General features: G+C 42.2%; 1 protein-coding gene across 1 annotated transcript in view; it reads right to left on the reverse strand.

The window, feature by feature from the left end:
• The window catches only part of Dchs2 (dachsous cadherin-related 2), a 204819-nt gene that overhangs the window by 74611 nt on the left and 115716 nt on the right, over nucleotides 1-14492 (reverse strand). Inside the window, exon 3 of the mRNA XM_032898182.1 lies at nucleotides 11813-12044. Coding sequence (XP_032754073.1) covers nucleotides 11813-12044 — 232 coding nt within the window. The remainder of the gene's footprint in view (nucleotides 1-11812; nucleotides 12045-14492) is intronic.

Here is a 14492-nt window from a genome sequence, read left to right on the forward strand (position 1 = left end):
GTAATACTTCTCTCAATGTTCATTATCGTACACATGAAATAAGACAGCCATAGATCACCGATGACCACAGAAAGTAACCTCGGTGGGGATTATCTGTTTCATACTGGTCCTCAGACTCCCTTCCCAGGAGCAGCTGCTTTGTAAAATGTGAATATACGGTCTCTGAAAGAATAGGTCAACAATAAAAGGGGCTAAAAATTAAATCACGTCTAGAGACATTGAACAGCATGCTGCATTGAGCCTTGACTCTGATAATCTGCCAAATCCTAGTGCTCTTGAGTGAGCTTTCCCTTTAATGAATCTGTGGTATTCAGACAGCAGAAGACCACACCACAGTCTTCTATGGGTAGGGAGAGGACAGGGATTGAAAGTCTATCCGGGTTTTGTCTGATAAAATTATTCCACAAAGTTTCAGTCGCAAGATGAACTAGAAATAAATTACTTCATCTCCAGGGGGCTGCAAAGAAAATTGTCTGATTTGAAACTCAGTGCTAGAGGTGATAAACATTTCTTCTGAGAATTCCTGAATGGGAAGCAGCTCTTGTATTAATCTGAAGTCTGGATTAACAATACAGATAATGAGGAGAAAAATTGAAGCCAAGAAAAAAATGTAAATGGTATAGACATAACACTGGAGATGACCTGAGTGTTCCATGGTGTGTGTGTGTGTGTGTGTGTGTGTGTGTGTGTGTGTGTGTGTGTGTGTGAGAGAGAGAGAGAGAGAGAGAGAGAGAGAGAGAGAGAGAGAGAATATCAGACAGGCAGAGACAGACAGAAACAGAGACAGGATATAAATGAAGACAGATATGTCCCTAAGGCATTTGAACAAAAGCAAAACACAAGTGCTTTCCAGAGCAGCCCACCTTCATTCTCTGGGTTCAGAGAATTCTCTCAGATAAAAATCCAAACTCATAGTTTAAAAAGAAAAAGGAAAAAGAATGAGGAATTACATTAGTGTAGATGAATCTGAGAAATAGATAGATAAAATAGGAAATAACTTTAAGAATACAGACAAATGCTAGAGTTAGGACAAAAGTTTCAGCCATGTACCCCTTGGAAGAAATGGAATGAGGACAGGGGAGATGGACCCATCAGTAAAGTTCAGGTCCCCAGCATGCACATGACAATGCCAGTATGATAGCACGCATCTATGACCCCTGTGCTCGGAGACACAGGCAGAGGTCAGCCCGTCTAGGCAAGTCAGCCAGCTCCAGAGTCAGTGAGAGAACTTGGCTCCAAAGATGAAGTTCAGAGTTATAGAAGACACTGAAGGAAACCTCTGACCTCCACATGTATGTACTCACATCTATATACACACATATGAACATACACACATACACACATATGCACACACACAAAAGAAACAATACTTGTAAAGTACCCTCCAGTTAGTTCTACCTGTTCTGCCTCACAGCTTTGTCCTTACGAGCAATCCTCACAATGCCTGGATTATCATTAGATAAAGGACAGCAGAACTCTAACTTTACATGTCGTTTAGGTAGGAAGTATGCTATTCATGTCAAAGTGATTAGCTTCTCCTCCTCCCTTTAGATTACCTCTTGTCTGCTCTCTCACCTCACTCACTGGAGTTTCTGAATCATTCATGGTTGAAGCGAGAGGAGAGGAGGCAGAGAGTGGGCAGGAAGCACTGCCTGACAGGCAGTGTCATAGCGACCTAGCACGAAGATTTCTTAGACTGAGCAGTTGCTTAAAAGCCATTTTCATTTTTTCATCAGCTTTCTGTTACCATAACAAAGACCCAAGAAAATCAACCTAAAAGGGTTTAGTTTAGATTATACTTTTGGCTCAATACAGGTTGTAGGTAGGGTAGCACAACTCCTGATTACATCTCAGAAGTGGTGTTTTGTCTCTGGGTGAGCTTCCTGTAATGATAACAGCAAGACATGATCCTATGGGAGAAGGGGTGTGGACCATAGAACATTGGAAAGTTCCACATGGCTTGTTGTCCCTTGGCCTTACTATTTTTGGTCTGTTGGAACCCAGTCCTCTATGATGACGGCAAATGACAGAGGAAGCAAAGACAGAGAAAGAATATGAGATGCAGTCCTAAGATTCCCCTTCAGAGGCAGCCACCAAGATGTAAGAACCTTACATCTCCCTTAGGCCTGGTCTCCTAGGAATTCTGCCATCTCTCAGCAGCACATAAGCTGTGGACCAAGCTACGATCAAATGAGCCTTGGGAAGATGCTCAAGAGACAAACTGTGGGAAGTATATTCTTGGCTACTCTGGGGCAGCTCTATAACTTCTAATCTGAAGCTATATTCTAATCTAATCTTTATTCAGAATGTTTGTTACTGCTTCTTGTCTACAAAGAATTGGAGGCGTGCCCTGTGCTCCTGAAGAGACAGAACCTAACAACAACACCATTTTTCTTTCTCCGAATGTAACCAGGAGAAACATTGAGCTCTGTTCAGCCCTACAAGCTTCTGGAATGTGGTTTGCCTCCACTTCAGAAACTACTCCTTTATTCTGCTGCCAGCCATTTTTTTCCCTTCAGATTTCTCAGATGACTGCCAGACACGAGTCTTCTGTGAGCCTTATTCTTAGCTCAGGGAACATGTACTAGGTTCTCTGAACAGTCAATGAGCTGCAGGTAACTCACCCCAGAGAAACCTGGAAATCAACAGCAGCTCCCCGGGATCAATCAATCTTCTCTCTCCGATCTGTCAACCTTCTATATCTTAACAAGATGTGACTCTTTCCTATAACCCACACCACACAGAACCTGTGGAATGCAGGGCTTCTTGCTTACTTTACAGCTCAAAAGTACATTTTAGTTTTTTGTTATAAATACCTAAGACTGTCCACCTCCAGATCTGCCACTCTGGAATCATCAGGTTTTCTCCTGATGCAATTGGAGCTGTCCTGAAAAGTGCCACAGCCCATGTTCCCTCTGTCCCATATCACCTTGTGTAGCTATTCTAGATTTTGCTGAATTCTGAGTTCAGTACATGGGGATTTCCCTGAGTTACTCTTTCTTGTGGAAGATACACACAGTCCCTTAATGAGGAAGAGTGGCTGAGAATGCAACTCAGTGACAGGGCATGTGTTTAGTACATGTAAGGATTCAAGACCAGAGCCACTACACACACACACACACACACACACACACACACACACACACACACACACACACTTGCACAGAAAGTGAGGTAATGAAAAGCAAAACGATGCTCCCCTTTGGTCTACAGAAAGTGTTTTGTTGTCTTTTAATGTGCTGACCCAAAGGAGAGTCAACTGAGGAGTCCAGGAAAGCAGTAAGAAGGAAATAACCATTAGAGATACACTCCTGGGTCTAGGAAATTTTGTTGAGTGAACATTCACCATATGGAAGAGGGGTGAATCATTGAAACTGTGAATATATAGATAAACATTTCGAACATGCACTCTCTTTAAAATTTTTAACACACACACAAAAGCATGGAAATCTAGAACAGGCTGAATTTTTAATTCAGTCTCTTTCTATTCAACTTCACAGGAGCAGAGTTTACAAACAGAAAGTGTAATTTGAGTCATGTGTGTGTGTGTGTGTGTGTGTGCGTGCACATGTGTGTGTGTTTTCATGTGCATATTCATGCCGCATATAAAATATAATTAAACTAAATATACACATTTTGCATACTAAATAGTAAAATAATAAAAGACTCCGTTAGTACATATTGGACAGCTTGCAATCTGTAACACTGTCTTCTTAATATTTTAAAGCACAGTGGTTGTTTGGCTCCCATTTTTTATGACCCTTGCAAATCATCATTAGCTATTGGTACAACGATCAACCTCAACCTTGAAAGACAAATACCAATAAATTTACAGATCACTGGTTATTTTGTGTTTTAATAAGTATTTGGAGTTATACACTGTGTTGATCTGTTTTTTGTTTTCAACTTGACAAGCCTGGAATCACCTTCCAAGTGTGTTTTAATGAGGAATTATCTAGATCAGATTGACCTGTGAGCATGTCTATGGGGAGCTATCTTGATTAGTTGATGTGAAAAGAGCCAGACCCTTATGGGCATCACCATTCCCTTGGCAAGAGACACTGAACAGTTCAAGAAAGCAGAAAGTTAGCGGAGAGCAAGCAAACAAGTGAGGATGCATATGCTTTGCTCTTGTCTGTGGAGAAGATGTGACTGTCTACTTGAGATCCTGCCTTGACGTCTCAGTAAGGTTCAGCGATCTGGAGCTCTAGGGCAAATAAACTCTCATACCCACTGAAAAAGGAACTAGAACCTTTACAAGTCCTTAGCTGCGTTGTCATTTGTCTATGTTCTTCACAGTGTCACTTTTTAATTTTAAGTCTCAGGGGAAAGGGGTTTTAGATTGGCGGAGTGGGAGCGGTGAGAAGATGGATCATGAAGATCATCTGTCAGCTGATCCTGCCACGTTTTAAATGCATGTGACCGGTAGTTAAGCACTACTAACTTTTAGGATCAAATATTTTGAAAAAGACACAATAGTCTTAAACATATTGGAAATCCTCCCTATAAATTAATCTGTTGAAGATTACTTGAGTTGTAAAATGATCTTGTGAGAAAGAATGAAAATAAGAAAAATCAGAACTATCTCCTAATATGGAACATAAGATAAATAGTTCCCCCCAAATAGTAATAACCCAAGCTGTAGAATAGCAACACTAATTCCTTATTAATTATTGGTACTTCCAAAGTCTCTTCTTTTTCATTTTGTGGCAATGAAAGACTTACCAATTGTTTGGGGTATACGTTGTAGCAGCAGAAAGGACTAGAATAGACATTTTACTTTAAATTGAGAACCAAATGACATCTTAAGAAAAAAATACATTTATTGCAATACTCCACTAAACTCTTCAATTAAAACAATGAGTTTAAAAATTAGTACTTAGTTTGGTGCTTCGAACAGGCTTGTATAGGAAGCCACAAAGAGAGATCTTCTTACCCCTATTTACTTGAATAAGAGAATCTGTATTTGTCTTACCTTTTTTCTTCAGTTTAAACATAGTTCCAACAATAGAAAGAACATAGGATTGGAAGTTCAATATGAAAACCAAGTGTTGGGTTTATAATTTTATCCGTGAGTAAGTCGGCTTCATAGGGTATGAACTCCTAGTTTATACATGGATATAAAAATCCTGTTTATCTACTCGAAATAGTAAATAAACTTCCCACAGTCCCAAGTCCCTGGCATGTCCTAGAGATGTCCTCCAGCCCTGCCCACTGCTGATTTCCATCCTCTCTCCCTTGGTCTCCCTACACCTGATTCTCCTGCCCCATTCCTCTCCCCATACCCTTTCCCACCCAATCCCCTCCATTCATCCATCCACCTCTGATATCTATTTTATTTTCCCTTCTGAGAAAGAGTCAAGCATCCTCCTTGTTATTTGGTTTCTTTGGATCTGTGGATTGCAGCGTGGTTATCCTGTACTTTATGGCTAATATCCACTTATCAGTGCACTCCATGCATGTTCTCTTAGGTCTGGGTGGCCTCACTCAGGATGATATTTTCTAATTCTCCATTTGCCTGAAAAATGCATGATGCCTTCGTTTTTAATAGCCAAGTAATATTTATTCCGTTGTGTATGTGAACCACATTTCCTTTTTCTTTTCTTCAACTGAGGGACATAGCATAGCTTCCAGCTTCTGGCTCTTATGAATATGGCTGCTATGAGCAGAGTGGAGCATGCGTCCTTCTGGTATGGTAGAGCATCTTTTAGGTATATGCCCAGGAGTGATATAACTAAGTTCCAAGGTAGAACTATTTCCAATTTTCTGAGAAACTGCCAAATTAACTTCTATAATGATGCACTCCCACCAGCAATGGCGGAGTGTTTCCCTTGCTCCACAACCTCAGGAGTATGTGCTGTCTCCTGACTTTTTGATCTCCATTCTGAGGGGTGTAAGGTGGAATCTCAGAGTCATTTTGATTTGCATCTCCCTGACGACTAGGGACATTGAACATTTCTTTAAGTGTTTCTTGGCCCTTCAAGATTCCTCTGTCGAGAATTCTCTGTTTAGCTCTGTGCCCCATTTTTTAATTGGGTTATTTGGGTTGTTGATGTCTAACATCTTGAGTTCTTTATTGAGACCCATCCCATGGGCAATAACCAATCCCTGACACAATTCGTGATACTCCGTTATGCTTACAGATAGGGACCTAGCATAACTGTCCTCTAAGAGGCTCCTCTCAGCAGCTGATGCAAACAGATGCAAAGACCCACAGCCAAACATTAGATGAAGCTCAAGGGAGTCTTGTAGAAGAATTGGGGGAAGGATTGAGAGACCTAAAGAGGATGGACTCCACAGGAAGACCAACAGAGTCAACTAACTTGGACCCTAGAGGCCTCCCTGAGACGGAATCACCAACCAAAGAGAGAGCATGATCTGGATCTAGGTCCACCTCACATATATGTACCAGATATGCAGCTTCATCACCATGCAAGTCCCCCAAGAACTGGAGCAAGTTGGTTCTGAACTTGTCTGCTGGTGGATTCCCTTCCCCTAGCTGGGTTGCCTTGTCTGGCCTCAGTGGAGAGGATGCGCCCAGTCCTGCAGAGACTTGATGTGCCAGGGTGGGGTGATACCTGAGAGGGCTCCCCTCTCAAAGGAAAACAAGAGGGGAGAATGGGGGAGGATCTGGGTAAGGGAGAAACTGGAAAGGGGGCAAATGTTGGGATATAAAGTAAGTAAATAAATTAATTAATAAAAAATTTAAATTTAAATTTAAAAGTTTATGTGGGACATGATCTTAATCACCTTTTCCATATATTGCCTATCTCCACTTTTGGGCATATCACCATGTCCCTTCTAGTTTAATTTTCCTTTGCTCAGTGAGGCAGTGGATTTGTAAAGAACTTTCCATTTCTGCAAGTCTATGATCTCGTACTGAAAGCACTCATGAGAAAATTCTCTAACATGCTTTTGTTTCCTTTGAAAGTAACATTTACTCATTAGGTGCTCATGATTAATTTCAGAGTCTGTCTTGCATGTACAAGAAAAAATATTTATTTGGCATGAGCAGGCTCACAGCCCTTATAAAATGGGGTATGGTATTAATTTATTAAGTACACAGCAGAGCATCAAATGTTAAAGCACAGGAGAGTGGCAATCAGGAAGAATTATGAGAATCGTTGCATGGTAAGAAATCTGAGCATAAAACTAACATTAGGAAAGAAAAAAGAGTCTGCTCTGAAAACAAAGAAAAATGGCCCATGCTACATTACTTATCATCCACACTGAAGTCCTCACAACCCATACAAACGAAACATTGCAATAACACTGGGGCACCGCTGCCCTGGGCCGGCAGGCGGCTACCCATCTGATTACTTATTTTTCTGTAGCACAAAGCTTAAACTTTGTGTATACCACAACTAAACTTAGGTCGGGCAGCACAAGCCTATTCCTGTAAGCGCTGTTGAGAGGCATGTCTGCCTGTGTTAGTCACTGGTGTGCCCCACGGAGTTAGGGCAGTGTCTTGTATACGCGTTGTGGGTGTGCTGCACAGGTGGTCCTGCTTACACTTTATGTCTTAAGTAGATGAGCTACACAGTCATGTGTGTGTGCACATGTGTGTGTGTATGCTCACATGTGTATGCATGTGTGTGCATGTGTTTGCATGTGTGTGTGTGTGTGTGTGTGTTTACATCAGAGTTCTACAGTGTATATTTTCCTCTGTAGCTCTCCACCTTAGGTTTTGAGGCAATATCTCTCACTGACCTGGCAGCTAGCAAGCCCCAAGGAGCCTCTCCTTTGCATATATGGCCCCAGATAAGATCACAGACGCTGAATTTGGCAATTAAGTTGCCCTTAAGTGAAAAAGAATTAGGTAAATAAGATGAAATCAAAGCTATTCGATGGCTGTTTTATGCTACTATGAAGAGTACTTTGAAATGGAGGCTTCTGGGTGTGGTGGTATTTACCAGCTAGGAAAAAAATATATGCTACTAAAGAGGCAGAGGCAGGAGGATTATCACAGGTTGGAGACTTGCAAGAAGTTCATCTCGGGTTAGCAAGATGGCTTGGCTGGTAAGGGTGTTTGTAGCCAAACATGAAAACCTGTGTTCACCACACAGTGAAAGGAGAGAATTGTGAGAATTGTGTTTTGAAACTTGCTCCCTGACTTCCACATGTGGCCATATACAGATGCACACACACACACACACACACACACACACACACACACACAAACACAAACACACAAACACACACATATACACACACACAAACACAAACACACAAACACACACAGAGTTAAGCAGAATAAAACATATCTACACATAATTTATAAATAGAATAAAATACTGGCAAGGAGAGCTATTAATAAATCTACTCCCTGTGTTTCTCCCTCTTAAAACTCAAACCAGAGTGGCCTGCCTCTTGCCCACATCAAAGCAAGCCACTGGACTGAGCAGCGAAGGCTCCAGTCAGAACCTCTCGCCTCGTGCCTGAAAGCAGCCTACAAAAATGTTCTCTGAATGAGCAACAAACATAGGAAACCAGAAACAGAACAGGAAGATAAACCCACAAGAGAAGACAGCCACAACACTGACACATCCACTTCCAGTTTCCTTCAAAATAGTTCTTTTCCCAGAAGAGTACACTAAGTTTTCAAGGCATGCATCTTGGTTGTGGCAGAAGCAGATCGATGAGTGATCTCTTCCTCTAGAAAACTCGAACCTCCAACACAAATTACGTAAGCTTTCAAATAGCATGCCTGGGACAAATAAAAACATCATCCAAATAAAGAATGAATAGACTGAAGGCAAGAGAGCGTGGTTCCTACAGAGATAGGCGAGCGTTTGGAGGGCCAGTGATCACATAGGTTGACTCACCGGGTCTCAGCCTTTTTACTAGATGACTACACTATCTGCCAAGCACTGTAAGAACTCAAGCCCCAAAGGGAGAATGAGAATCAGGTACATTGAGATCAGGTTGAAAAATCCCCACTGTAAACAGAAAGGTCTCACCCTTGAAAATAAATTTATAAAGCTAAACACAAAAGGAAGAGAGAAAACATGAAGTGTCCACACAAGTTGAGAGTCAAAAAAAAAAAGTGGGAGAATGGGACAGGGTTCGTGGCCATGCCATGTCACAGAGAGGATTTTAAACCAAGTTTTGTTCCTTATTATCAATGGAATTCCCAGGCAGATCCTTGGGAGGTTGCAGTAATAATTCAAACCACTTTCCAATTATGTCTGTTGTCATTTATCCATTTACTTCACAAACGTTTAATGACAGGGCATCTCAGGACTTTTCTATCGCTACTGCCTTTCATAGAAGTGGGCTTTATGGTAAAAGAAAAGTTACTAAAACACAACAACTCCAGAAGGGGACATCCATATTTCAGTACTCCACCTTCTCCTCCTTGAGAACATCTGTTGATAGAGCATGTGATATGGTCACTATGGGAAAACACATACAGAGAGTCCACAACGTCCAAAATAGAGCATCCACTTCTGGGTATATGGCCAATGACAGTAAAATCCGCACACTGAGAAAGCACCTGCCTGTTCTTTACACTGTGGCATTATTCACAATGGCCAGGATATGGACTGGACTGAAGTGCCTATCAGTGCATGGCTGAGGAAAATGCCATGCATGTACCCCAGGCTACTTAGTCTTCCAAAGGATATTCTATCACTTACGAAAACACGAATATCCTAGGAGACAACAGTGCTAAGCGAAAAGAGCCATACACAAACACTGATCTCGCTCTTCTGAGGGAGTCAAAAGAAAAAGTCAATGTGACAGCAGCTGAGAACAGAATGGAAGTTGCCAGGAACTAAGACTGAGGGAAACAGGATGACCTACAAAAAGGATATTTTGTTTCACTCAAGCAGAATGGAATTTCTGACTATCTATTGTACGAGATAGTGTCTATAACTAATAATAATGTTTAAACTTGCTTGCTTTAAAGTAGATCTTAATTGTACAAAGGACCAGAAGTATTTGAGGTAACATATGAGGTCACATTTCATAACCGATATAGACATTGGAGCCCTACTGGTATTCTGAAAACACACATTGGCTTCTGGGTTTCACCATGTGAACTTCTGGAAAGCAGTGGTACAGGTTGGCACTGCCCATTCCCTGGATAACTTTTTCCCATAGCTAGCAATGACACCGTTCCATTCTCTAAAGGTTAAAACAAAACATAACCAGTCCTCCTGGATCACTTACAATTTGTGATTAAATACAACTAAATTCCAAATGTTGTTTGCCTGACAAATGCCTTCCACCCAAACACACAACCTTCAAACCTGCCAACAACAGTAACCCAAGGCTGCTTCCATTACAAACTTGGTCTTTGCTTTAAAAAAAAATCCCTCTGATGTGTCCCTAGATAATGACCTACATAAAGCACTCTCTATGATTAGTAATGGCATTTGCTGTGTAGAGAGTGCCAGGAAGAGAGGCACAGGGCTCTCCATGGCCCACAGGGACAGAAAATTCTCCTGTGAACAGAATGCCTAACAGCTCCTTCTTCAAGCTCTTCCAGGGGCTCTGGGATGGTGAACGTGATGTCTTTTCAAAACAATCCACTAAATGCTTTTAGATCCCGTCTCCTGATTATGGCTGACCTATATATTTTTGGCAATGTTACTGCCCTACGGGGCCTGACTATGACAGGCAGTTAAGGTCCTCAGTTAAGATGAATTTTGAAAAAGCCTAGATAAGCAGACTAATTTCCTACAAACTATGTTTCTCTGATCTTGAAAATGTTAAGGGGGCCACGTCAGTGAATTATTTTAAGCAAGGGAAATTTTGCCTTCTAAAGGCCCCAGGGTAAATAACTCACCCCCAGATGTCTTGTCACATGCCAGAGGGGGCTCACCTTGCAGGCGGGAAGAATGACTAAGAACTGGGGCTGGATGGAAAGGCAGACACAGTACACTGTGTGTCCTGTGCAGTCAATGACAGGCTTGTCATACCCGTGGTCATCACAAATAAGATAATGTACAATGTCTAGCTTGGATTAGAATGTCCTCTTGGAGGACAACTAGCTTGTATATACAGATAACACAGAATTAAAGTTAAAAAAATTTATTCTAACCATTTTCAGATCTGGTAAAGAAATGAAAAAGACACCAAAATGTTGTCTTGGCTTGTAGCCTCATTTTGAAGCCAGGCTCTCTATAATTATCAACGAAGTTACTTGAAATCTTGTGTCTTCTAATTAAATATTCTAAACATTACTTTGACGACAAAAAACGAGAAAAAAATAAGTAATGTTTGAAATACTTAAACTTCTAGAAAATTCAGATCACTGGGCTCCTTGGCAGATAAACAGTTACTGTGTTTGGGGGAAAAGATGAACTTTAGCTATTATTTCAGAAACAAAGAAAGCAAGGTCTAAAGAAATGCCAGTACAAAATGCTGGTACAAAGAACGGCATATACTGAGTCCTGCTCCAGCACTGGCCTCTCGGTCACTGAAGGGAAGCAAAGTCACCCATAGAAAAGATGCTGGAGTAGACAGAGGGAGATAAACTCTTGCAAACAAGGCACACCTGGCGGCTTCTGCACATTTACTGTTTTTAGTCTCCATGACAACCTCCCAACACAGGATGACTGGCATTACTATGAAACTTGGGTCTCTAAAAATCCTGAGGTCTTGGTGAACAGAGGTGAAACTCATCCAGGTCTTGACTGACAAAGCACCAGTCCATTTCAACACACAATGGTGCCTTCTGGATGGTCAAACCTTGCCACACTCCTACTACGGACAAAACATGGCTATTTCTAGTCTTCCTAATTTGGGATGTTAAGTAGTTAAGAAGTTTACAAGCAGAGGGCAAGGCTGTCCTTAGATCACATACCTGTAGTGGAGTCAATGGTGAAGAGAGATGACTGATCCCCTGGGAGGAGTTCATAAGCCACCGTCCCATATATTCCAGAATCTCTGTCACTGGCAAGAACGTTGATGATCTCAGTTCCTGGAGGAGTTTGGCCACTGATGCTTGTCACATAGGTTGACGGGTTGAAGACAGGGTAATTATCATTCACATCCTCCACTTCCACCCGGACAAAAGCTTGGGCACTAAGACCACCCTGTGAGATGAACCAACAGTGATTACAATTGGGCTTCTGTGGACACTGGAATCCAATATAACTGACAACAATCCCCAAGCAGACTTTGAAATAACAGAGTGTATGTGGTATGTTATGGTGCCTGTGTGTGTGTGTGTGTGTGTGTGTGCCTGTGTGTGTGTGTTTGTGTGTGTGTACCTGTCACTGAGATAAAATTACTAACAATGACTCTAAAACAAACTTCTGAAGCAATAGAACACATGTGTTCATATAAATATATCTTGGATTCTTCTTGAGCTGTAAGAAAATCTCATTAGGAAATGATTTGAGGAAGGGCAGCTTCTGAGGGGAGCTAGACTTGTGTTTTCTAGGAAATCGAAGGCAGGTGAAAATCTGGTACAAAGATCCTGAAGCAGTAGCATGGTACCTTGAGCTGCTCTGCTGAGAGATAGAAGGAGAGCAAGGGCCTATTGCTGGAGGACAGAGTTGGCTGTGGGGATCACTGGGGTCACAGAAGGGTGAGAGCTCTTCACCATCACAGAGTTCTGAGCACACAGGCGGCGTGGTTTAACTTTAGTTTTAACTGCTGCTCTGACTGAAGTGTTCAGAACAGACAGCAAGTACTGAGGGCAGAAATAGGAAGCAGTGGGGGTTCTTGGGATCCCCAGGTTTGGAATAGACAGTAGACTTAGTGAAGAAAGGGACAGCAAAGCAATTTGTCCTTTAGCAATGGGGGTCTTATTCGAACCCACAGAACTTACGCCATGTTCCAGAGGGAGAAGAGAAGATCGGAATTAGCCTGTAATGTCTGGGACCCCGTGTGACCTGACAAGCCAAAGCTAGTAAACATTCCCACCACTAGACTGTTTATTTGTTTGAGCTGGTATTCTGAGTTACAGAACACAGAGAAATCAAGGTGTCGCTCGACTTAAGGTGTCTATCATACTGTCTAGCTTTCATGGTGCTGAAAGTCACTGTTCACACTAGAAGAGGGGAGTGATCATCATGATGTCTACCCAGCCGTGAGCCAAGTGAAGGACAGTAACAACCAGTTTGAAAAGACGTGCTTCCTGATGCAGCGATGGCAGGAATGTCGTGGGAGACAACTCACCACCTTCTGATTGCATTTTATGCGATGTCCCACAAGTTGAAACCCATACCTGGCCCCATTACTGGGGCCAAAACCCTGTAGTTAGATGGTCTATAGGTCCTAGGGGAGAAACCTCTACCATTACTTTGCTAAATTAGCATAGCATCAAACTGACTCCTGATGAGTTACACATAGATCAGTGCAGCTACTCCTCATCAGAGAAGCTTCTTTTGCAATAGACAGGGATTAACACAGAAAGCCACATTGGTCAAGCTGTAGAATAGCAGACTTCAGAACGCTCATCTCTACTGCAGAATCTATACCTTTATCACACCCCCTCTCCCAAGGCTCAGAGATCACTGTAGAAGAGTTAGGCGGAAAGAATATCCGAAGAGCCAGGGACCGTGGATGACTACACCAAGGGGATGCTTTACAGACATAGCCAAGCAGTTAGACATAAGAATTCACAGAGGGTGTGACGGTGTACACAAAAGTGTGTAAGCTCAATCCAGACAAAATTCCAGCATGGCGAGGGGAGGTGAGCATGAAGCCCCACCCCTAGCTACAGAACTATTAGTAATTGATAACTTCTGGGAGAGGAAGAGTCAGAATTCCTAAAGATGCAGGCCCTGGTAGTTTGACCATAACTCCTGTGGAAGGCTGCATATCCAGGGTTACGTGGGCAGAACACACTGTACTGAATGGTTTCAGAGTTTTGTTTCTAAAAGGACACAAAGTTGTGTGGATAGGAAAGGGAAAGAGAGGAGTGGGTCTGGGAGGAGTTGGGGTGAATATGTTCAAAATATATCATACAAATCTCTCAAAGAAATGATAAATGAGGGGGTGTATCTTTTCTCCCGAGGCTGCATGGTTTGGGAATTCTGAGATTCCCTGGTTTTAGAAAGGTTAAACAGTACATAAAGCAGTGGGAGGTGCATCCCAGACTGTTTATTTCATGTTGGCTCCATCTAAAACCAAAGGGGAAGGAACAAATAAAATCGAAGGAAATCATCTCCTTGGATTTTTCCCTGTTTTGAAGGAAAACATCTGTTCTTGCTTCCCGACACCATTTTCCATTTCTATCTGGCACATTTTGAGACTTTCAGATCTGACAAAAGTCCTTGGTAAGTCACAGCAGCGGAGGGGAGGAGGACGTCTCTCTCACTTGTGACCCTCCCCCCGGGCTCCTTTTCTTCTCTTTGCTGCCTTTCTAAGCTATGGAGGAAGGCATCAAGAAGAATGAAGAAGGAAAGACACCTAAGAAGGCTTGAAAAGAGAAATGGGCTTTGCGGCCTCTCAGAACACATGTGGAAGAGGCGGCCTGAGAAAGGCTTTGTGACTGATCATCAGGAATCCAGAAAGGGCTCTCACTGCTGTCC

This window comes from Rattus rattus, chromosome 3, assembly GCF_011064425.1.
Source record: "Rattus rattus isolate New Zealand chromosome 3, Rrattus_CSIRO_v1, whole genome shotgun sequence".
Classification (NCBI taxonomy): domain Eukaryota; kingdom Metazoa; phylum Chordata; class Mammalia; order Rodentia; family Muridae; genus Rattus; species Rattus rattus.